Genomic DNA, 26,160 nt, shown 5'->3' on the forward strand with positions numbered 1-26,160 from the left:
TCATATTGTAATATTATAATCAGTACTGCAGTTTAAACAAAGGTCAGAAAAGGTGAACAGGAAGCAAATGTTCAATGAACAGCACCATGTATGAATGCAATAAGTTAACACTTAACTTTATAAACTGGTGTTTAAGTTAGTTCATATAACTTAAATGCAGTTTCATGTATCACACAATAAAGCTAGGTAATGTTAAATGGCACATCACTTCTATTCCCAAGCATTACTATTAATATTCCAAACATTTTTATATTAAAATCTATCAAGAATGCATACTGTACAGTAACTGAATACTTAAGTGGTAAATCTCATTAGGAAAATGAGTTTAAGATGCCCACAAAGTTTCAGAGGAGTAGTAACACCTCCTACTTCTATTATATTAATGCCATAAGAAGTCAGCTTGGTTTAAATATTCAATCCACATATAAAACTTAATAAAATCTGATTATTTTTTAAAAGGAAGAAAATGCCATCTTACCTTATCCATTCTCTTTTGCCAGTTGTCCTCACGTTTTACCATTAGTTCAATACAATGAGAAAGTGTAGCGAGGATTCCAGCAGTAGTTGCTTTAAAAGTTATTGCTTCTCCTTTGAAGTCTATACCATTAATTCCTTTCGGTGTTACCTGTGGAAATACTGAAAAAGAAAGTTATCCACTGAAAATCTTTCTGATGAAAAAATAATTCTTCACCACAACTTAATATTAGAAAATGTTCAGAAAATTAGTAAGTCAGAGCTGCCATTTGAATATAATTTCCCTCCTGTTGACCAACATTTAAAAATTTCCATCCATAACCTATGAGCAAAGAAGCTTGTAGCACTAGATGCACTTTCAAGTCCTTTTTTCTGGATTCCATTTCCTGAGATCTATTTGCTGTGCTGTACCCAGTGAATAATGTGCTAGGAGGAGTAATAACAGTAATACTCTGACAGCTTCGAGAAGGACCTATTTATGGCAAGAACTACATTACATTTTGAGAAACCTAGAATTTAAAAAATATCTGAAGATAAATTGCAAAATTGAGTAAGACAATATAAAAATTTTAAATAAATGTTCAAATTTAAGTCCAGGACCAATGTTCACATTAAATAGTTCTTATGTTTACATTTTATAATATAAATTAGAGTAAGTAAGCCTTTGAATGAAATGAAAAATCTTAAAACTCATAAGATGCAAACAAGAGAACATGACATCTTATACTATTAGCTAGTAAGAAACCACTGCAATAGAACTCTTATAAATAATACTTTCAACTTTAAAAACTCATATGTAGCTATGACAGCTAAGGTACAATCCATAAAAGAACAAATAATAAACTGCATCAAAATTTAGAATTTCTGCTCCTGAAGGCATGGTTAAAAGAATGAAAGTTGCAATTATGTGGGATGAGTAAGTCTAGAGACCTATCAATATACAGCATGATGACTATAGTTAATAATACTGTACTGAATACTAGAAATTTGCTAACACAGATTTCAGATGCTCTTATCACACACAAAAAAATGGTAACTATGTGAGGAGATGATGTTAGTTTAACCACAGTAATCATTTTACTATGTATACCAAATCATCATGTTGTACACCTTAAATATATGATTTCTATTCTTAAAAAAATTTTTTTTGAAAGAGTGAAGAGACAAGCCACACATTGGGAGTAAATCTTTGTGAAGCATATGTCTGATAAAGAACTTGTATCCTTTATATATACTATGTATTAATATAGGATATTAATAAAGAATATTCTATATAGTATATTCTATGCTACAATATAGAATACAGTATATTGTAATTCCCAAACTCAAAAATAAGAAAATATATAACCCAATAAAAAAATTGGACAAAAGATTTGAATATGCACTTCACCAAAGGGATATAAATGGCAAGTAAGCACATGCAAAGATGCTCAATATCATTAATTACCAGGGAAATGCAAATTAAAAACCATAGTGAGATACCACTATACACCTATTAGAAGACTAAAATTTCATAAGACTGACCATTCCAAGGGTTGGTCGTTGGGATTTGGAGAAACTGGGACTCTCATATATGACTGGTGAAATACAGTTTGGCAGTTTTTATAAAAGTTAAACATACTCCTGCCACATGATTTAGCCATTCCACTCCTAAGTATTTACCTCAAATAAATAAAATATATGCCCATAAAAAGACTTGTACATGAATGTTCACAGCAGCATTATTTGTAATAGCCAAAAACTATAAACAAATCAAATGTCCACCAACAGGTGAGCAGATACACAAATTGTGGTGTTATCAACACAAAGGAATACTACTCAGCACTGAAAAGAAATTGAACACTAATACATATGATAACAATGATGAATCTCAAAACCCACACAAACTGTATAAGTCCATTTATATTAAATTCTAGAAAATGCAAACAAATCTATAGTAACAGAAATGAGATCAGGGGTTATTTGGAGAGGGGGAGAAGGGATGACAAAGGGGATGGAGGAAACTTTTGAGGGTGATAGACATGGTAACGATTTTGATTCTGGTGATAACATCATGATAACATCAAAACTTACCAAGCTGTATACTTCAATGTGTACAGTGTATTGTATGTTAATTATATCTGAATAAAGCTGTTAAAAACTTTTATTTTCTGAAATTCCTTTCTATCATTGTAACTTCTGTATTTTCTATTAAGCTTACCAAGATTGTAGGTTTATTTATAAACTACTGTTTTTATTAATCAACTTAGAAATTAAGTCATCTGTGTCCTATATAAGAGAAAGTGTACAACTGTAATAATGGGTCCTCCCGGCTAAATGTTTGCTAACTTACAGACTTAAGAGTTAGTAGGAGATAAAAAAGCAACAATAAATGTCTGAAAAAAGTCTACTGCATTTACTACTTTTGGAAGCAGCCACCTGAAATCCTTTTCAGAATACAGGGCTTATGTAACAGATTTTTGAGCTTTCAAACAGCTGCTATTTTCAACATGTGTTTAGTGTCTCACACATAGTATGGTCTCTGAAATAAATTTCTCTCATGTTACATCTGTTAGGAAACAAATTCATGAAGACAAAACCGCATCTTAGTTTATCATCCATTGGGCTACTCTAAGTATTGGTTATTTTGATTTTTGCTCCAAGTCTTTTATACCTTATATTTTAAAACTATATTGATCCTGATGGAAAACCTTAAGCAAAATCCCAAAGTACTTGATAATTTTAGATGAGCATACTTATCTAAATGTCTCAGCTGAAAACAAGGAAAGACTATCTTAAAGAGACAAGATGACATGCTTTAGTTATCTCTGGGGAGATGATAACACTGTAGTAAAAAAAAGTTGAAAATATGAGAGTGCAACCATGCATAAGAAGGGCAGAAATTGAATAAATTACAAAATAATGTCTAAATCTAGATTGTAAGTACTTAGGTTCCAAAGATTGTCCTTCAGATTTACATTTCTTTTAATTGACCTCTGACTTGATGTACTTCAAAAATCTTTTAAAGGTACTAACACTCAATCAAGGAACCTGTAAGCTAACATTAACAAGTCAAATATAAAAACAAATGCTGACAGAAGCCAAGAGATTTGTAATCTCTTCATTTCATTAAGACTTTCAAACACAGTATTTTGAATAGTAGGCAATCTAAGGGGGGAAACCCGTTTCTGTGGTGAGTTTTTCCTTTCTGTACATGAATTATTCCAAATGTGTGTACATACATGCCCCTATGTGTACAGGAGCAGAAAAAAAATAGTGGACACGTCCTTCTGAACACACAGGACGGCAATTTTATTTCAATATCTCCTCTCCTGTTTACTATGATAAAGAAGAAACGTGGCTAAAGATTATGACTCTGATATCAGTTATACTAAGGTCAACAATCACTTGGTTTGGAACTACCAGTCCATTACTGACAATTATTCTAATATAAGATATAATTGGCTAAAAAACTAAATTAAAAATATTCTCACAAGAAAAATCTGAGAGCTAAAAGGGGATGAAAAGCAATTTATGGTCCAAATTCTTTTTTTAGACAATTAACATATGAGCACGTGCACCCAAACTAGGTGGCAGAAAAGGGCAGGATAGTCCTCATGTCTCCTTGAGTAATGTTAACACTGAATTTCCTCTCAGGGGTTTTCATTAAGAGTATACCTTGATTTGATAAATTAGTTAATAACTTATTATTTTATATAGTAGGTGACATGACAAAATGCTCTTGTATATTACTTACAAAACAGGAATAGATTTAGAGAATTGGTCAGAAAACATAGTTAGAAATATAGTTAAATGGGAACTGGAAAATTAATAAATACAAAAATCCGTAAGTGGTCATCTTCAACATTTAATACAATTTAATCATAAGAAATACAGATTTAAAAAGAGGGATTTTTTTACTTTAGATTGGTTAAATCTAAACCAAGGCCAAAAATCTAACAGTATTAAATCACATTTTTTTTAATCTATAAGTAACAGCTTTATTGGGATATAATTCACATACCATAAAATTGATTCATTTGACAAGTACAATTATATATGGGTTTTTAGTATATTCATAGAGTTGTACAAGCATCACCACAATCAACGTTAAAACGTTTTGAGGAACCATCCCTAAAAATCCCATGCACAGCTACTTCCCATCTTCCCCAATCCTATCCCCACCTCCAGCCCTAGACAACCACTAATCTGTTTTCTGCCTCTATGATTTGCCTCTGAATATTTCATATAAATGAAAATAAGTGGTCTTTTGTGACTGGCTTCTCCCACTTAGCGTATTTTCAAGGTCCATCCATGTTATAGCAGGTTATCAGTACATTATTCTTTACATGGCCAAAAAATGCTCCACTGCATGGTTGTATCACATTTCTATTCATTAGTAGATGAACAGTTTGGGTTATTTCCACTTTTTGATTGCTATGAATAATGCTGCAATGAACATTCATATACAAGTTTTTACATGGATGTATGTTTTCATTTCTCCTGAATGAAAACATGAATTGCTGGGTCAAATCGTAACTCTATGTTTAACCTGTTGAGGAACTGCCAAGGCTATTTTTCAAAGCAGCTGCACAATTTTACATTCTCACCAGTAGTGTATGAAAGTGTTCTAATTTCTCCACATCCTCACCAATACTTGTTATTGTTATTTCTCTTTTTGATTACAGCTAGCCTAATAGGTGTGAGTGTTATCTCATTGTGGTTTTGATTTGCATTTTCCTGATGGCGAATGATGCTGAGGACCTTTTCATGTGCTTACTGGCTTTTGTATATCTTTGGAGAAATGTCTATTTAGATAATTTGCCCATTTTTAAATTGATGTATTGGTCTATTATAGATTTGTGAGCGTTCTTTATATATTTTAGATAAAAATTCTTTATCAGATATATGAGTATAATTGGCAAATGTTTTCTCCCATTTCATGGGTTATCTTTTCAGTTTTTTTCGATAGTGCTCTTTGAAGCACAAGAAGTTTTTGATTTTGATAAAGGTCAATTAATCTATGTTTTTCTTTTTCACTTCTACTTTTGTTTTCATATATAAGGCTTTGCCTTACCCAAGGTCATTAAGATTTACTTCTATACTTCTTCTAAGATCTTTATAGTTTTAGCTCTTTGATTCATTTTAATTTTGTATTTGGTGTGAAGTAGGGGTTCAACTTCATTTTTTTCCATATGGACATCCAGCTGCCCAGTATTACTTGTTGAAAAGACTATTTTTCCTCATGGAATTGTCTGGCACTCTTGTGAAAAACTGATTTATTGTGCTTTATTTCTGTACTCTCACTTCTATTCCACTGATCTGTATGTCTCTTGTTATGACAGTACCACACTTCACTGTTGCTTTCGTAGTAAGTTATGAAATCAGAAGTGTGAGTCCTCCTACTTTGTTTTTTTCAAGACCATTTTAAGGTATTCTGGGTCATCTGCATTTCCATATGAGTTTAAGGATCAGCTTGTCCATGTCTGCAAAAAACCTACCTGGGATTTTGGTTGGTTAGGACTGCACTGAATCTATATAGGTCAATTTGGGAAATGCTGAATTCTTAACAATATTCAGTCTTCTGATCCATGAACATGGGATATCTTTATGTTTACTTAGGTCTTCTTTAATATTTTCATAATGCTATATAGACTTCAGAGTATAAAATTTGAGCTTCTTTCATTAAATTTATTCATAAGTACTTAACCCCTGATGCCACTATAACTGAAATTGGTTACTTAATTTTATTTTATTGTTCATTGCTAGTATACGAACAGTTGGCAGGAATGGACATGCTTGTCTTGTTCCTGACCTTAGGGGGAAAGCATTCAATCTTTTACCATTAAGTGTGATGTTAACTGTGGGTTTTCATTGATACTTTTTATTAGGGTGTCCATTCCTACGTCTTGTCATGAAGGGCATTATAGTCTGTCAGATCATCTTCAGCATCTACAGAGATGATAACTGGTTTGACCTGTATTCTGTTGATACGATTATTACATTAATTGATTTTCGAATGTTAAACTAACCTTTCATTCTGGGATAAATCCCATCTGATGATAGTGTATAATCTTTTTTACATGTTGTTAGATTCAGTTTGCCAGTACTTTATTAAGGATCTGTATGCATATTCATAAGAGATACTGAACTGTAGTTGTCTTTTCTTGTGATATCTTGTCTGGTTTTGGTATCAAGGTAAAACTTGCCTCCTATGCTATTTCTGGAAAGAATTTGTGAAGGACTGGTATTAATTCGTCTTTAAATGTTTGGTAGAATTCACCTGTGAAGCCATCTGAACCTGGGCTTTTCTTTATTACTAACCGTACTTATTATGTCTTCTTGAATCAGTTTCAATAGTTTTAGGACTTTCATCCATTTCATTTAAGTTATCAAATTTGCTGGCATCCATTTGTTCATAGCATTCCCCTATAACCCTTTTGGTTTCTATAAAGTCAGTAGGAATGTCCCGCCTTTCATTTCTGATTTTAGTAATTTGAGTCTTCTGTTTTTTTTTTCTTGATCGTTTAGTTAAAAGTTTATCAGTTTGATCTTTTCAAAGAACTAACTTGTAATTTCATTGATTTTTTGTATTGTTTTTTGATTCTTTATTTTATAATAAAGGTGATCTAGCTACAAATTTCTAAGTATTGCTTTAGCTGCAGCCCATAAATTTTGGTGTGTTGTATTTCTGCTTTCATTCACCTCACAGTATTTTCTAATTTCCTTTGTGATTTCTTCTTTGACCCACTGGTTATCTACGAGTGTGTTAATTTCTACATATTTGTGAATTTTGCAAATCTGTTATTGATTTCTAATTTCAGTCCATTGTGGTTGCAGGACATATTTTGTATGATTTCAGTACTTTTAAATTAATCAAAGCTTGTTTTATGGCCAAGCATAAGGTCTATCCTGAAGGCAGTTTCATGTGCAATTGAGAAAAATACATATTGTTGGGTGGAGTGTTATGTAGATGTCTACTAGGTCTGTTTGTTTATACTATTCAAGTATTTTATTTCCTAGTTATCTTTTTATTCTATCCATTACTGAAAGTTGAGTATTGAAGTCTCAAATTATTACTACTGAATTTTCATTGTCTTTTTTTCTCTTCAATTTGTCAGTTTTTGCTTGATGTACTTTGGGACTCTGTGTTACATGCAACTATGTGTGTAATTATTATAGCGTTTGGATGGATTGACCCTTTTATCACCATAAAATCTCCCCTTCTTTCTCTAGAAATATAAATTTAAATGGTATAAAATATAATAACAGAAGAAAATTTACATTAGAGGTAAATAAGAACTTTGTGAGAGGTAAACAGTCCTTTTACCATGATCTAGAACTTTTGAAGTTTTTAACTAAGAAAGGTATTTTCTTATTCAAAAATGTCTTCTCTGATCTAATCTTCAAATTACTTTAATTGCCTTTTTTCTCAGCTTGGAATCTCTGGAAGTTTTACTCTTGCTCTAGTCTTCACTACCCTCACCCCAACCCTATTCTTATAATAGTTACTGTTTAGTAGCAGGTTGACAAGCTAGTTCTAAATTTTTAAAACTTTAACATACTCACTATCACAGTATGTCATGTAAACCTAATTTTAATGATAGCCCTAGTGGTGAGACTCACTACAATTTTTTGAAGATGCCACTAAGATCTAGCACTAAGATCCTGTGAGTATTTGAGAGATGAGTGACACACTCTAATCATAGACTACCTAACACAAGTTGTACCAGAATTAAAGACTACATGTTTTGCTTACATTAACAGGTTATATACAATAATTCGGACTAACTTATTTTTAGATGTTAGGCATAGGAAGTTACTTTCTATCTATGGTGATTAACAAGAGTTAATTTCTACCAACACTAAGAAAGGAATTTTTTAGACAGTGAATTCTACAAGTGTACTTAAAACATGACTCATGATTTAAAAAATTATGGAGACATCTTGTATAGGATATTTTTCTAAATGACAGTAACAACCCTGTCTTGCAATGCTTGGTTTCGAGTCTCTTCAAAAAAAGAGATGTTAGAGGCTTTTCTCAAATGTCTGGATATCTGGCTAACTATTCACCTTTAAGAGTTAGGTACTAGAAACACCGTGTATACCAGCAAGGCTTTTAAACTAGTGGACTTCAAAGGATGATCTGGTAGTAAGACAGCTCTTTCATGGTGGACCCTTGAAAATCTCTATTTATAGGTCTTCTTTCTCTGTGTCCATTCAGTGTCTCCAGATTTACCTTCTAATTCTGTACCAGAAAATACATGTCTGGTTGATAGGTATTCTGGAAACAGAGTAAGAAGAGGGAGCTGGGGATTGCATCTTTCAGTATGTAAACTTTCATAGTCCCTGGCTCCCAGAGTTCTTGGCGATAAGAATAGTGAGACTCTTAGATTTCAATAATCAGTGTGTAAATTTTATTGATAGGCCAATAAACCTATATTTTGCTGTGCCAGGTATTTCTGAATCTAGAACTCTCCAGTTCAATTTCTACAGAAAATAAGCTTCCATTCTCTTTTGAGGAATGTAGGTGTGGTAGCTGAGTATATGTGGAATGGAAGATTGGACCTGTAAATTTTCCAATTTCATTCAATAATTTCTCCAATATTCAAATAAAATATTTTTTGAAATATTTGTTTCTATTAAAGAAGATTATTCATTGTGAAATTAAAATGTAACAAAAAGAACTTCCCCCAAATAAGTCTTTAATTCCATAAAGATATATAAATCTGGGTAAGATTCAACATTTCAGTCCCAAGTTATAAGTACAACTTTGAACTAAGAAGCTAGTGCAAACTTGGAGAGGTGTAGGTTATAAGGAAAAAAGTAGAGAGCCATGTGAAAATAAGAAACAAGAAGAGCAAAGAAGGAAAAGATGGGGGAGAAAAGCATTAAATTTTACTATCAATAATGGAAACTCCCATTTCTGAAACAGATTATTTCCATGCATATAAGTTTTAAAAAATTGTTTGAAAATATGCCACAGTCACGGATTTTACTTCATATTCTTTCATAAGTGCAGCAAAAATAACAATTAGATTAACTTATTTTTTTCCACAAAGGCTTATTTGTAAATTTAAAAAATTTTAGGAATCCACTCCAGCTTTTTCTTAGGACATGTCAAACCAGAAGCACTGACTATTAATCACAGGTTTCTAATTTGTTTGGTTTTGTTTTAAAATGCCACATACAAGTGATGCCATGCAGTATTTGTCTTTAGCTTATTTCTCTTAGCATCATGTCCTTCAGTTTCATTCATTTTGTCACCAATCACAGGTTTCTAATGAACAATTCACAATTTTATTTAACGAGTTAGCCATTCTAAATAGAGCAACAAATAATAAACTGGTATATGAAACAAACTGCTTTGTTCCTTGCTCTATAAACAACCATGCTGTGAAACTAGAGCTAGTTCAATAATTTTCCTTTAACACTGTTTATATAACATACTTTTCAACACTGTTTTTCAAGTGGAGTGCAAAAAGAACATTAAACAGAAAGAAATATATTCTAAAGAAACAGTTGAGTTCTATTACAGTGCTACCCCCCTAAGAAATAAACTTTTTCAGTTCTAGAAAGTTATTCTCGTAACTACTGCTGAAATAAGTAGGCCAACGTCTGGAATTTAGAATGAGTCTTTGTTACATAATTAGCAACCATTATTATTTAATGTCAGAATGTGTATTTTACCTACATGCCTTTTCCAGAAGAAATTCCATTTCCAGCAGTTCAACAGCTTTTTAAAAATTACTCAATTAGATAATTATTTTTGTTATATAGTTAGTTATTATATAATTTTAGAAAGCGTATTTTATCCAGCCAAGAGGCAGAAATGTACTACTTACACTTTTCCTTATTGCCATTGGTGTTATGCAAAAAGTCTCCATCAGAACGTGTTGTAGGAAAGTCATCTTCATCATCTTCTACCACTAAATAAAATATATTTAAGGATGTTAGGATGAAAGGAAATAGAAATTAAGCAGTTTATTCTTATGCTTAACTAAATCAATATACCCTGGATTCTGTCAGTACAGATCTCACCCATCTTTGTATTTTCAGGGGTTATCAAGGTATGCCCAAAAAATATGCTATAGCATGTCTTTAATACATTGTTATAAAAACTGTACCCACTCTTATTCGTGTAAGGTATGGTATTAAGATATGAATTATTTTGTCTTTTAGTCTTCTTGTCTCTTCCTACCTATGTTGGGGCAATTTCATAATTCTACCAGAGGCCTAGAAGGGCTGAACAGGACTGTAGGGGATAATTTCCATGCAGAGCATACCTTAGATTGCTTCTGAGAATTCTGAAATTTACCATTTCTGAATATGCAGGGAAAATAAGGCCTACAGATGTGATATCAATTTTCATTAATCCCAGTGTGTCTGTGTTTAGACATCCCTTTTAACCCAATTCCAGAAAAAAAAAAAATCTCCTGTGTTCTCTCTTTCTGTATACCTCTGTTCTGTGTACCATCTCTTTTTCTACTGCCTAACATACTTTAGTCCTCTGCACTATTTATCCATTCTTAATGCAGATTTCTAAACCTCAGCCTCCAACCTTATTCTCTGCTTTCTATCAAGTTTTTTTATGGCTTCTTAATTTTATTATCTTTTGAGGAACTCTGTTTCTACAGAATGACTCTTCATTCTAAATGTCATACTTCTTGCCTATATGTCTTTACCTCAGGGGTAATTTGACTCTACAAAGAACATATCATCTACTTTAGCTGTCTCTCCAACGGATGCAAAGCCAACTCCTAATCCTTATTCCCTTCCTTGACTAAATGGTAGGAATCACCATGGAAAATACCTTTTTTCTGTACTGCCATTTCCTAATTACTGGACTATTTCATTTTTTCATCACTTGAAAATTTTGCTACTCATCTATAACAACTTTTTCAAATCATAAGCTACTATTATCTACTAACACCTGCTATTCATTTCTACCCAGCTAACTGATATCAATGTCTAACAGACACTTTTCTAAGTCCATCATTCCTACAGACTCGAATAACCATTTTGAAGCCTCTGCAGACACCTTCATCCAAGATTAATCAGATTCCCAGATTCTGTGCACCTTCATTGTCTCATCAATCATTTGCGAATATGGTCAATTCTAAGAAATTCATTAACACAGCACACTCCTCTGTTTTTAAATCAGTATTCATAATCAGACAAGATTCTAACCTTGACTCAATATTACTCGGATTAACTGCTCTTAAATATAGAAAGGTTTGCACTTCACTCATCTCATTAGTATCTACTTTGAATTACTAAAGATTCACTTTCATATCCCTAACCATCCAATAGCCTAGTACCACCAAATACGGATTTTCAACCTTTTATTTTAGCCCAATGCTCAGTATGTAAAACTGATGAAAACAAGAGCTGCTCTGGCTAAAAGAGTGGCCTTCCCCCTTCCTGTCCCAGCCAAGTACTCCTTGTCCATCCCTGAAGCGCCTTTAAGTGATAATATTACACGGACTGAAACCACTATGCTAATGTAAACCCTCCGTCTCCATCAGACCAGTGTCCCTCACCAACACTCACGTCTGTTATGCTGAATTCCACCTCTGGATCTAGCACATTCCTGCTTTCCTTAACCCTGCAAACTAACTACACTAATAATAGCAGCTTTTATGTATGTATACGTGTATGTATGTATGTATGTATTTACTGATAAGCACAGTGTTACCGTATACAGTCTAATTTAATTCTCACAACTGTATATACTGGATATAACATCCATTTTATAGTTGAGGAAACAGATATGGAGAAACGTTAATCTGCTTCAAGTCATCAAACTGACAATGAATAGAAGAGCAAGATTAGAAGAACCTTTCCTTTAACGTCGTATGTATGTCCTATTTTAAAATCAGGCAGTATGTTTAGATTAAAGATAATGCCTTCTACTTCTGTAATCCCCGAGTGACTAAATCTTAAAGGGTTAATTAATCTTACGAAGTATGTGTGGAAGTGGTGGTCAGGTTAAGATTGCCTTACTAACAATTCTGACAAAACATTTTATATGAAAACCTAAAACCTATATAATCACCTAAAATGAGAGTTTCCTATTACCATTTCAATGACACACTTAATGAAAAACAGTGATTCTTAAAATTCTATATGTCACAGACTTAGTTTTGATAACTAATGAAAATGCACCTATAGAAATCCTTAGACTCAGATCAGCAACTGTAATCTACAGTCAAAGTAGAAAACTAAGGTCCTTGTCATTACTTCATCTTTACTCAGCATATATTCTTAAAACATCAATATTTCTTAAAACAGCATTTACAGAAAAATTAATTGTTATGGGCTGAATTGTGTCCCTCACTTACCAAATTCATAAGTCAAAGTCCTAATTCCCCTGTATTTCAGAATGTGACTGTATTTGGAGACAGGTTCTTCAAAAAGGTACTCAAGTTAAAATGAGGTCATTAGGGTGGGCCCTAATCCAACAGGACCAGAGTCCTTATAAGAGAAAGAAACTTGGAAACAGACAGTTACAGAAGACAATATAAAGACACAGGGGAAAGAAGGACATCCACAAGCCAAGGAGAAAGGCCTAGAACAGATCCTTCCCTCATGGCCCTCAGAAGAAACCAACCTCGCCAATACTTGATCTGACTTCTGGCCTCCAGAACTGTGAGAAAATACATTTTTGTTGTTTTAGCCACCCAGTTTATGGTACTTCATGATGGCAGCCCTAGCAAACTGGTGCATTAGTCTATCACTGTTATTTATTCAAACATGAATAGTATTTAAAATCCTTACTCAAATTTTCTATACAACATGGTTATAATTGCATCCCAACTTTTACTCCTTCCACTATCACTTCTGTCTTTCAAATGCTATATGCTATTGATATGGGCCATTTAAAAATAAACAAGGAATCCAACTGTATATATCTTGTTTTTGTTTAAAGGGATATTTGTAAGGAAATGAAGCTGATGTTTCCTGTTTAATTTGATAAAAAGGGTATTTACAGTCAGCCATCTGTATTGTGGGTGCCTCATCCATGGATTCAACTATCCGTGAATTAAAAATATTAAAGTAAAACAACGTTATGTTATTGCTGACATGTACTACATAAGTAAGGCCTATGATGGCTGTGTCTGTACTAAATATGTACAGACTTTTTTTCTTGTCATTACTCCCCAAACAATACATTATAACAACTATTTACATAGCATTAATATTGTATTAGGTATTATAAGTAATCTAGAGATGATGATTTAAAGCATTTGGGAAGATGTATGTATGTTACATGCAAATACTACACCATTCTATATAAGGGACTTGAGCTTATGCAGATTATGGTATCAGCTGGGACCAATCCTTGTGAATTCCAATGAACTATTATATACATTTTTAATAAATGAAGGAGAAATAGAAGTTCAACTGCTTTTATTTTTAGAGAAATAAACATTAAGTGTTAAAGAACCAAAAACTTAAAGTGTATCAAATATAAAGAACTTCAAGACTAGTTAATTTTGTCTAAATTTTAAGAAGAATGTGGGCTTCTTCTGGCCAAGATAGAGTGAAGAACTGAATTTACCCTCTAGCATGAAAACAAAAAACTGGACAAATGAAATGATTTTTCAAGACAGTGGATATTAGGCAACAAAGTGATCCTGAAGTATCTAGGAACAAATGAAGCCCTGTGATTGTCCAACTTATTGCCTTGGTAGAGTTTCCAAGCTGTAGAGTAAGGAGGAGCCCAGGAGGTGTCCAGTCCTCTCTCTTGGATGAAGAAATGGAGCTGAGAGTCCAGAGAGACAAAGGCAGAGTACTGAAGAGAGCGCTATATAGAGCGAGAACCCTGGAGATTGACAGAAAGTTCTTTCGAGTATTCGGTAGAGTACTGACAGCACATACAAGTGAGGGAAATATGGAGGTCAGGGAAAGAACTATCTGAAATGATTTCAGAAAACAATATCCAAAAGGGTTAGTGAAAAGTATTTGTGATATATTACTTGAAGTGGTTTATTACTTGAAGGTAGACTGTGATAAGGTAAATGTGCATATTATAAACCCTAAAGCAGCCACTAAAATAAGAGTTATAACTAAAAAGCAAACAAAGGAGATTAAAAAAACGGAGTTATAAAAAAAATACTGAATCCCAAAGAACACAGAAAAAGGGAACAAAGAACAGAGAAGACAGAAAGAATTTGAATTCAGATCAAATACACTTAATAAAACCAAGAGATGAAACAATATCAAGCAACCTAGTTACACAAGGAATAAACTTAGTGCTATTTAGTAATAATTCTGTGAGTAGTTCACTTCTGCCTTCAGAGCAAGTAAGAGAAAAACTGAAGAACAGATGTTGACATCAGTAATCTCTTTAGCAGTAACAAAGGAAAAGTTGAAAACACACACTAAAAGTAAGTTAACTGAAGATATCTTTCTTAAAAAAAAATCATTAAAAACTATTTGTAAATGTATATGTAGGTTTACTATTATTTTCTTCTTCCATGTAAGAAAGGCCGAGGAAGGGAGAGTGATGGGAGAGGGAGAGAAAGGTGAAAAGAGAAAGAAGGGAGGAGAGGAAAAAGACAGAGGGGGAAAGAGATCAACTGATTCCAGAATGGAGAATTTAACATAAACCTATGCTTGTCTCTAAGACTCATCATGGGGCAAATTTATTAGACATAACCATGTAAAATGCCCCATATTATCAAGATGACAGATATTATATCTTTCAATAAAATAGTTTAAAAATAATTTAAAAAATCTTCAGTGGAATCTGGTATGAGTGATCAGACTAATTAAGATGTTACTAAAGTACACAGTTATATGGACACTGAAATCTGTTACATTGGGGGTTTGCAGCAAAAGTGACTATAATTACCTTTATCAGTTAAAGACATTACCCTTTAAGATCAAGAGGCTTTAAATCCATTCATTCTCCAAGTAAAAATAGTGGTAATAGCCTAATTAACCTTTATCCCTTTGAAGTTCATCCTTGGAGACAACATCAGCACAGGCATCAAAGAACTTCTGCAGAGTATCAACTTGTCTACATAGGATATCTCTAAAGGTTTCCATTTCAGCCAATTTCTCACGTAAACTGTGACCTTTCTGCAAAACACAAAAAGGGGTGGGTGGGGGGATGTAATCCAAGTTAACAAAACTTGAATTTATTTAGTCCTAGGATATTTCATCAGCTTTTAAAGTCTACATCTTACTAATGAGGGCCATGCGATGGGGAGAGCTACCAAGCTTAATGTAATACTCCTGTTAAAATTGACTTAACATGGCTAGTGATAAGCCTAAAGGAAATAAGAGAACAACAAATAAGCCTGACAATTTACTAATGTAACATTTACTATTTTCAAATTATTGACATTGTGGAGAAACACTGTGAAAGACTTTGAAATGGGTAAAAATATTACTGGGTATCCTTACAAAAGAATGGTGAGAGTCATCTATGGAACCTCTAGCATCTAGAAACCTTTGGGAGAGGGTGTTGTCTAATCATATAGAAGTATCTGATTTCATTTTATTTGAGCTATTTCATAATTCTTTAAGTAGTAGAAAACTTAGAGCAATATAAATGATTCTTGTCCATAGATATGCAAATGAACTTGGGTCTAGTCGTGATACGCTAGTTACTAATCTGTGGATACTGACCAGTTTTTGTATATATTAGCAAAAGCATTTTGGCATTCTTCAGGTTCTCCTTTGAACCAATTATTTTCTTTACATCTTATCTATTAATGAATGAAATAAAATCCCTGACGTGTTAATTTTCTATATGTATGAGTCATGCATTTCACCCCTTAAAAAACTATTCTGTAACACCTTCAAATAAATTACATTGTAGAAAAGCTTTTCCAAAAAAACTATCAAATAAGTTCTGTTCACAACATTCTGTATTAAATTCAACTTATGTTGCCTTAACTTAAAGCATTCCCAACCACAAACCTTGAATGAAGAAGTGGATGTTGCAGAATAGCCACTTGCTCCAGATACCAGTGACACCATTGAGCCATGTCGACGCAAGCTGCACTCAGATCCATAACCAGATTCAGTCTAAAAAGTAAAGTAAACTACATGAAAAAAAATTAAATAAAAAATACCTAATCATCATAAGAATAAAACTGTAACTATGTGAGATGATGGACATTAACTAAACTTATTGTCGTAATCATTTCACTATATATGTGTGTGTATATATATATATTCATTATGTATATATACATATATATTTATTACCTTAAGTACGTTATATGTTAAATACATCTCAATAAAACTGGAGAAAATACTTAAGAGAAAACAAAAGTTTTCCTATAATATAACAAGGTTGTTATAAAAGTTGGATAGAACAAGGGCAAAAAAAGTAGTAAGAGGAAAACTTCCTGTACTATTTCTTTGTAGTACTATTTCCAATACTATCTTACCATTGTCTCAATTAAGCCTTTCCTATTATACCAGGCAATTTGTGCCTGTATTCTCAACATTTTTAACATTCCATGATTATGGCATTTATCACTCAATGATTACATTTACATTTTTAAATTACTACTGGACTTGGACCTTCTGGAAGAAGACTATCATTTTAATTTTTGTAGCCACCTCGACGGTTCATGTCACAAAAACAGTTCTCAATTTTGCCAGTCTGTTCAGTAATCACGCCATGGAAAAAAACTGAACTGTTGGATAATAGGGTATAAGTAGACTTAGTAGTGTAATAATACTTTTGTCTAATTTTAATGGGGTTGGTACTCATCAGAGCATCAATTTTATATTCCACCATCCCTAAGATAAATGCAGTACCAATAAAATAGACAAAGGAATTGAATATTTGAAAAAACAACTTCTAAGTACAACATGACACTGGCTCAGGTGTCAGGATCTCTGATTACTTTCTACTGTTCTTTTTTTCTGGATATCTGATTACTTTCTATTGTTGTATTTTTTTAAGCACTGTGCATAATTTTAGTCCTAGTCATTAAACTTAAATGTTAAAATAACATTTAATCATTTTTGGTATCACACCTAGTAGCAGCAGTTATAAGTTTTTTAGGTCACTTGATTTTCAAGATTAAGAATCATTAAAGTTAAGTACAATATACTGCAGAAAACATTTCCACTGACATTTTACATTTTCTATGCTCTGGTTCCTGAAAATCCATTATATTTCCTATATAGAAATTGGTTTACCCATGTATTATTCTCATTGGACAATGTTCTTTTAGGTACAAGAATATCAAGCATTTATACTGATTTAATTAATAAATAAAATTTTGCTATTATTTTTATGTAAACACTAGTTCAAAACATTTTTCCAGTTCAGTATCACTTCATTTAACTTAAGTTTAATATTCCAAGAAAAAGGGAGAGGAGGAGAAAATTAGTACATGGAAAGAGGAGAAGGAACCCATAACCAAAGTAGCAAAACAACTCATGAAAAAGAAATGAGTATCTTCAGGCAGACACTAGAAATTCATCCATGTGAAAACAAGCAGTCTCTTAAAATTCAAACTTCCAGTATATACAGGTCAACAAATAGTCAAAGTGAAATTGTCATACTTTAATGATGTTGGTTATAAAATATTCTATCTATAAAAGGTATTGCAATATCTTAACTGTGAATTTACTAACAAGTTACATGTAAACTTTATGTGGAATCACAGCTCTTCTCTAAGACTTACACCACTATACACCACTCCACATCTCAAAGCAAAGCAATGTCTTTATGATGATGCAAAATAAGTATTTTGGTACCAGGAAAACTATTAATGTAAGGGTAAAGCCAGGTACTTTATTGTATGTAAATTACACCTCAAGAAAATTGATGTTTTTAATTTTTAAAAAGGCAAAACTATTCTATGACAAAAGAAAGCAGGCCAGGGTGCAGCAGGGGCACTGACTACAAAAAAACTGTGAAGCACAGGGTATAATTGTCAAAACTCAACTGTCCAATCAAAATAGATACATTTTAAGAATGTTAAATTGTATCTCAACAAAGTACATATATAGAGAAAAAGGTAAGCTTGTTTCAATATAACAGAATCCCACCAAAAGAGAATTCTAATTACAACTATCATGTAATTTATAAGAAATAAGACTGTCTATCAAATAATGTCCTGGAACAAACATACTGAGCTACGTTCTTTACCTAAAATAGCTTTAGTTTCTTATATTTTTATTTTATTTTATTAGTTTCAGGTGCATAAAACAAAGTAATACTTAGACATTTATCATTTATATCCCTCACACTATGTCAACCCCTCTTCCCACATCCACTATCCCTCTGACATCGCACACAGCCACTACATTTCCACTGTCTCTATTCCTAATGCTGTACTCCGCTTCTTGTAAGTATATACATACATACATACATACATACATACATACATATATATATATAAATTTGTAGTTGACATTCATTATTGTTCAGCTTCAGGTGTACACTGCAGTGATCAGGCATCTACATCATCCCTGAGGTGGTCTCCCTAATGAGACAAGTGTCCATCGGATACCCTACAAAATCTTTACATTATTGATTACATTCCCCAAATTAACTTTCATAACCCCGTGGCCATCTTGTGGTTACTGACTGCTTTCTAATCCCCTCATCTTCTCCCTTATCCCCACCTCCCCCATCTAGCAACCCTCAGTTTTTCCTCTATGTCTCCAAAACTGTTTCTGATTAGTTCATTCACTTATTCGCTTCTTTAGATTCCACATGTAAGTGAGATCATACGGTATTTGTCTTTCTCTGTCTGACTTATTTCACTTAACATAATGTTGTCTAGGTCCATCCATATTGTTGCAAATGGTAAGATTTCTTTCTTCTTTATGGCTGCGTAATACTCCATTGTATAAATGTACCACAGTTTCTTAATCCAGTCATCTACCGATGGGCATTTCGGTTGTTTCCATGTCTTGGCTATTGTGTATAGTGCTGCGATAAACATAGGAGTGCATAATTTTTTTTGGATTTCTCCGGATAGATACCTAGGAGTGGAATCATTGGATCATAAGGTAGTTCCATTTTCAGATTTTTGAGATACCTCCATACTGTTTCCATAGTGGCTGCACCAATCTGCAATTCCACCAACAGTGCACAAGGGTTTCCTTTTCTCCACATCCTCGCCAGCACTTATTTGTTGATTTATTGATGATAGCCATTTTGACTGGGGTGAGGTGGTATCTCATTGTGGTTTTTATTTGCATTTCTCTGATGGTTAGTGAGGTTGAGCATTTTTTCATATGTCTGTTTGCCATTTGTATGTCCTTTTTAGAAAAATGTCTCCATGTCCTCTGCCCATTTTTTAATTGGGTTGTTTGTTTTTTTGGAGTTGAGTTGAATTTTTTTTTTAAATTTGTGATATTAACCCCTTATCAGATATGTCATTGGCAAATATCTTTTCCCATTCAGTAGGATCCCTTTTTGTTTTATTGATGGTAGTTTCTTATTATTTTTGACAATAGTGCTAACTTTCTAAGTGTACTATTTTGACATTTTAATTGGTGTACTAGTTTAGTGAAGTTTTTCATTAGATTTAAATACATAAAGATGGAATAAAAAATAAGAAGACTGTATCTGTAGCAGATTAAACATATAATGTACTTCAGAAATTAACTTAGATACCTATATGTCATTCATTTCTAAAGAAATTAATCTCAATAGCCCATTTAAATACAAATGACCCCAAAATTTACAATCAAAATGCTATATTGAAAGCAAATTTTATTTACCAAACAATTCGAAATTTAAAACCAAATGAATCTACCCTCTCAATTTCCTGCTTCATGCAAGACTTAAACACCATATAGTATTTTGAAAACACCAAATTCTACCTAAAATTAGTAAGACAGAATTCAAATACAATTACTGTAGGAATACCGGGGCTGCCAAAGAAAATGTATATAAGTAGACACTTTGGTCAACGTTGCTCAATCAGTTCGCTGTGATCAGAAGTGTCTGGACGCTGATGGTAACCACTTTGAGCACCTCTTGTAACTGCAGAAGTTAAATGTGACTTGTATACATCTTTTGTTATTGGTATATATTGAGTATTATAATTTTAATACAGTTTTGCTTTCTTAAAATGTGTATACATTTTGTTGGCACCCTCTATATTTTTCCCTTTCACTATATCTACTTTATGTTCCCTCATATGAATTGCTTTGCAAAAAACTTTCTCAAATTTGTGAGTTTGTAAGCAGTATTCCTGAACATGTTTTACATAAATATAAAATTCAACTATTTTGGTTCAATGAAGCACTTATCGAATAAGCCCTATATTGAACAAGGTTTACTTCTTTTAAATACTACAGTAATGAGACCATACCCCTTTGTTACAATATTCCTTTTAATTAAATAAAAAATAAAAATGCACAATATTTTGGCCACTAGAGGGGGTCAGTGGCATTTTTCAAGTAGCAGTCTACTACTTGGAAAGCTGAAACAAAGGTTACTATTGGTCAAAGGGTTAAGAGTAACCTTTAGACTAATTCCTTTACATGTACCTGTACTCTCTGTATCTCGACTTTTTGAGAAAAATGAAAAGCATGGTAAATTAAATCATATAGTTCAAAGTTATGAATTTAATAAAACACCAGAAATACCTAAGAATTGATTTGAAAACTCCATTAAAGTCACAGCTAAATTTTACAGTTTGGTTTAATAATATGGGAGATAAATATATATATTATTCTGCAGTCTGTTCATCAGCTCATCTATACCCCACAAGCAGTGGTATAAAATATAGCAAAAGGATTGGCTTTTTTTAATAGCACCTGGCTTTTGAAAAGCTTATTCTTTTCCTAATGACACTCCCCAGCAAGAAACACGGTAAACAAACAAACAAACAAAAAACAGAAATTAACTTCCAACCTGTGATAAAAAAAGATGATTCTAAATAAGCTATATTTGACACTCTGTAACTTAGCTTTTGATACAAAGGAAGGACTTGGTAGTTTACTAATTTCCCTCTGTAGATATAAGGCTATATTATGGAATCCAAAGCCTTAAACTTTAAGTACCAGAAAGGAAAGTCGGGAATCAAGGCGAGAGCGGGGACAGCTGTTGTTACCCTCTATTACTGTACCATATTATATTTGGGCATTGTTTTAGTACTTCGGATAGTGATAGGCAGTGTCTTATTTTCTTCTACCCTTCTAGCATTCTTTTGACACTTCACTGGGGTGTCCGATAAGGCCCTCCTTAACCTTTCCAGCCTTATCTCACTCCAACACTTTGCCTATTCAGATATTTCTGTAAAGGAAAGCTCATCTCATGCTCTAATAGAAGAAAATGCAAAATGAATAACCAAGTTCCATAAATGACCTTCAAATGACGTTATATTTGATATTGTTTTTTAAAGTATGATACAAGAATGACTAGGACATGAAAAAAAATCTCTCTAGGACTAATCTGAGCAAATGTTCCGTTTTCCACTATGATTTAAGTATCTTGAGAATAAGTAAATATTCTTCTCCATGAAGTTAACTGTATTGCCACTGGGCTTTATTTAGACAGTGAGAGCATGATAAAATCCTCTTTACTACCACTTTTTAAAATACATTTTTAAAGTTTCTTTGATTTGTGAGGTGCTGCAGTTTCTTGGAAATCATTGTGGATTTAACCTCTCCTCATCTGATACATTATAAATGTTGGTTTCCTGAATGAACTGTTATATCTTTCCATCTGGCTCAATAAAGAACTTCCTCATGGTGTCAAAACTTATCTAGCTAATAGTGGCATAGTCCCACCTACCCCCAAACTATAAATCTTTTTCCATATTAATTACGGGAAGAGAGAAAATACAAGATTGAATGTTAATATAAGAACAATGGAGCATTTTCAGAAATTGAAATTCTGAAACCTGTAATAAAAGCAAATAAGCTTGTTATGTCACGAGCATCCACACATCTACCTTCAATATTACTATTTTAAAGCAAGCCACATGAGAAGCAAGGCATAATCAAGAGAATAATTTAATAAATAGCGTTGGGATTTAAAATATCATAAGTTGCACTATTTCTCCTTTGAGGGAGTCTAGAGGTCCAATTGTCTTTTTTCTTAGTGATATTAAAACGAACGTGAGAAATAACTAGATCAATCAAATGAGGCTGTGTAAAGGAAGTCTGTTAAACAATTCCCCCTCCTCCCAGCTCTAGAAAGCAAAAGTAAAGGATGAGGGAGATCTTTTGTTCTGCTGAGAGAGGAGAGCAGATGAAAGAGTTCAGAAACTTTAAATAGATGTTTATATATTAATTCCAGAGAGCCATCTTGGATAAATTGTAACAACAACAACAGTAAAAGCTAATACTTACTTTGTGCCAGGCATAATGTTAATGCTTTATGTGCATTATCTCATTTAATCTGTTTAGTAATAGCATATGTGAAATGGGTACTGTTATTATTACACCCATATTATAGGTGATTTCATGTAATGTCTTCAGAATCACACAATTGGTAAGTAAGGGAGCCAGGATTTAATCCCAGATTCAAGTGTCCATGATATTAATCATTATTCTATGATGACTAAACAATTAGTCATCTGACAAAAAGTCCAGAGACTTTGCTTCTACTTCTCTCAAATCTGTCCCTTTCTCTATTTTCCAGTTGCCATTCTCTAGTTCTGGTCACTGAGTGTCTCATGTGGATAAATCCTCCAGCTTTCTAATTGCTTTTAGTCTGTTCCTTTTGAAATCCTTTCTAGTGTAGCCAAGTAATCCTTTAAAAACAGACATCTGATTCTTTACTTCCTGTTTGAAATCCTATTTGGCTCCCTATTTTCTTTAGGATCAAGTTCATTCATTGCTTATAAGGCCCTGTTAGAGGTAGAAATACAGTTACACTAAACTGCTATGAGCCTCCTTATTCATTTACTATCCATTACTTAATGGGGTCTTTTGTTTTAGCATATTATCTATTGTAAGGAGATATTATTTTGAAATAGTCGAACTTGAAGTAGACAAGGATACAGGAAGTGTGGTTTATAGTGAAGAAATCTTTAATAATACTTTGTAATACTTGTATCATAAGTGCTTAATAAATGTTAGCTAATATTGCCTCTTCATCCCCCACAAAGTCAGGATATTTTTTTATATCTCTACTCCTGGAACACTTACATAGGGGAAAATAAAAAAGCAGCAGCAGAAGCAGTAGCAACAGATTTAACAAAATACCAACAGTACTCTTTAACTTTCTTATTTTATGGTTTCTCCTTGAAAAAAGGGCCAATGTATATTTTCTGTTAGAAGGAAGTTCCTTAGGCACAGAATATAAAGGCCATAACCCCACTCTTTTTATCTAATTGCAAAGAGATAACAGTAGCAAAACAGTTAATACTACTTTTTGAAGCTCACTTAAATGTCCCACCCAGTAAAAGAAAAAGGTTTAATATGCTTAAGTAGTATTCGCAGGATTGTTGAAATGTTAAGATTATATTTGGCCAGGGGATCTCAACCATTAATTTTTCTTTGCAAGGATCCTAAAAGAAACTTATGCACATAAAGCAAGGGTCAGCAAATGAACATTCTTTATTACTCTGAGGCTTTGGTCCCAAACCTAAATCTTCTATAAAATATATGCATTCTGTTCTTAGGGGTAGGGGAAAAATCGAGACCTGTATCAAATATGAAAAGATACCCAGAACTTACTGTTAGTGGAGGAAAAGCTACAAAACAATTTGGTATTACTTATGTAAAATTGTAAGGCTGTACATGCAAAGAAATATATGGAAGGAATCTTTACCAATGATGAACAGTGATCATTTCTGTGATGCCTGAATTTTCATTTTTTCCCTGTTTTGTAGTTCTCAGCATTATCTATACTGCTTGAATTATTTACAGCACTCACATATTACTCTAAAAAAATTAAAACAAAAACTAAAGTCACACAACATTTTTCATCTATCTCACTTAGAAAGGGTTAAAAAACTAACAATGCTGGAAAAGTTGCAGTGAAATGTAGGTCTGTGCAATCTTTTTGGAAAGCAATTTGGTAACATATATCAAAAGTGCTCATATCCTAAACCTAGCAATTCTACTTCTGAGAATCATTATAAGGACACAACTAAACTGGAGAAAAATGTTTTACGTAGGAAGGCAGTAAATACAAAAAAATTAAAATCTAAAGGTCTAATAATAAGCAGAATTACAGTACAAACATTAACAAAGCTGTATTATAATGAGAAAATGACGTTAGACTGGGGAAAAAAAAGGATATCAACTTTGTTATCTCCATAATGTTTTGGGGGAAAAATGCAGAGAATAAGAAAAAAATATACCAAAATGAAGAGCAATAAATTGAAGATAGTTTTGAATTTTTTCCTTTATAATAAACAGATATTACTTTTAAAAACCAGAGTGAAGGGGGCAATAAAATCTAACCAATAAAACTATTTGCAGGAATGGTTTCAAAAGGCTTACGGAATTTTTAGATACAATTGTATGGGGAAGATTTTTTTAAGGGGGTTAACTGATTTTTTTTTTTAAAGTACTCAACTATGCTTTCATGAGGAAAAGTTGAAATTAACTAAAAAGGGGTATTACAAAAAAAATGAGGTTGTTCTTCTTAGAATAATGTTACCACTCACTGACCAATGTTCTCATAATCTATTCAATTTCATTTTTATGCAAAATGGAAATAACACCTATACCAAAAGGCTTCCAGGAATATTAAATAATAATAGGGCCTAATTTCTCCTCTAACCCCCTGCTGAACAGAACCGGGGCCTAGGACATGAACAGTGATCTGAGCATTCCTGTCAATGATCACATCTTGTCTATCAAGTACATGGACTTTCCATGTGACTGAAAAATGACAGACCTGTTTTCAGCTAGAACAATATTTTAACCTGCAGGGCATTCATTTACTTTGCTACCTATTCCTATTATTCCTAACCCAATGCTGTCTTTCATCCCTCAATTCCAAACAAGCCCAGAATATTTACCAGGCAATAAACACAACACAAGCAAAATCCTTTTTAGGCTATTAGCTAAAATATTTATTTGATGAAAAGGAGTTTTATGTTAATTTTTTAAGAAACATTTTCTCCCAGCTAATGTCCAATATACTCCACAAGTAAAATTAGAAGTTTTCACTGCTGTCAATACGTGTAAGCCATGCCACCCACCATTACTTTTCCACATCAAATACAAAAAAAGCAGATTCCCATCTGTCCTAGTAACTGTCAGAAATACTCCTTTTTGATTAAATAAAAATTCAAATATAATACTGAAACATTGTATAAAGTGACTTTTGTAGCATACAACCTCATTTTGTTTAATATTTTCTGTAATAATGATATGGAACAGTTATTCAACTCCAGTTAACTATCTTTTTTTATATTAAGAAACTTTATGTAAGCAAATTATAGACTAACAAGGGATAGAGAAATAAAATGAAAATCCAGTAATACTCACCTAAATTGTTAGTAGCAAATGTATAGTAAGCATTATAAAAACTTGAAAATTTGGCAGCACTATACAAAATTATAACATATACTTTGAGAACATTATCTTTGTATGCTGCCTATCTCACACTATCCTTTAAGCACAAGTAAATATACAATTATAAATGGACCAAGGATGGCCAATTCATAATAACCTACAGCAAAAAGGCAATCAGATTTTCTCTTTTGGGAAATGCCAAGAGATTAGGCCAGTCAGCAATAAAAGTTGAAACTCAACGGAAGCCAAAGGTATGAAAAGGTCATGACAAACCAAGGA

The 26,160-nt window shown here is 32.8% G+C and overlaps 1 protein-coding gene across 2 annotated transcripts in view; it reads right to left on the reverse strand.

The window, feature by feature from the left end:
* CERT1 (ceramide transporter 1) overlaps positions 1–26,160 on the reverse strand; it is a 92,659-nt gene that overhangs the window by 28,442 nt on the left and 38,057 nt on the right. For both annotated transcript variants that reach the window (XM_033110050.1, XM_033110051.1), the window contains 4 exons: positions 16,390–16,497; positions 15,405–15,543; positions 10,299–10,382; positions 479–636 (listed from right to left, as the gene is read on the reverse strand). In XM_033110050.1, coding sequence (XP_032965941.1) covers positions 479–636; positions 10,299–10,382; positions 15,405–15,543; positions 16,390–16,497 — 489 coding nt within the window. The remainder of the gene's footprint in view (positions 1–478; positions 637–10,298; positions 10,383–15,404; positions 15,544–16,389; positions 16,498–26,160) is intronic.

The sequence above is a fragment of the Rhinolophus ferrumequinum genome, chromosome 7, assembly GCF_004115265.2.
Source record: "Rhinolophus ferrumequinum isolate MPI-CBG mRhiFer1 chromosome 7, mRhiFer1_v1.p, whole genome shotgun sequence".
Taxonomy (NCBI): domain Eukaryota; kingdom Metazoa; phylum Chordata; class Mammalia; order Chiroptera; family Rhinolophidae; genus Rhinolophus; species Rhinolophus ferrumequinum.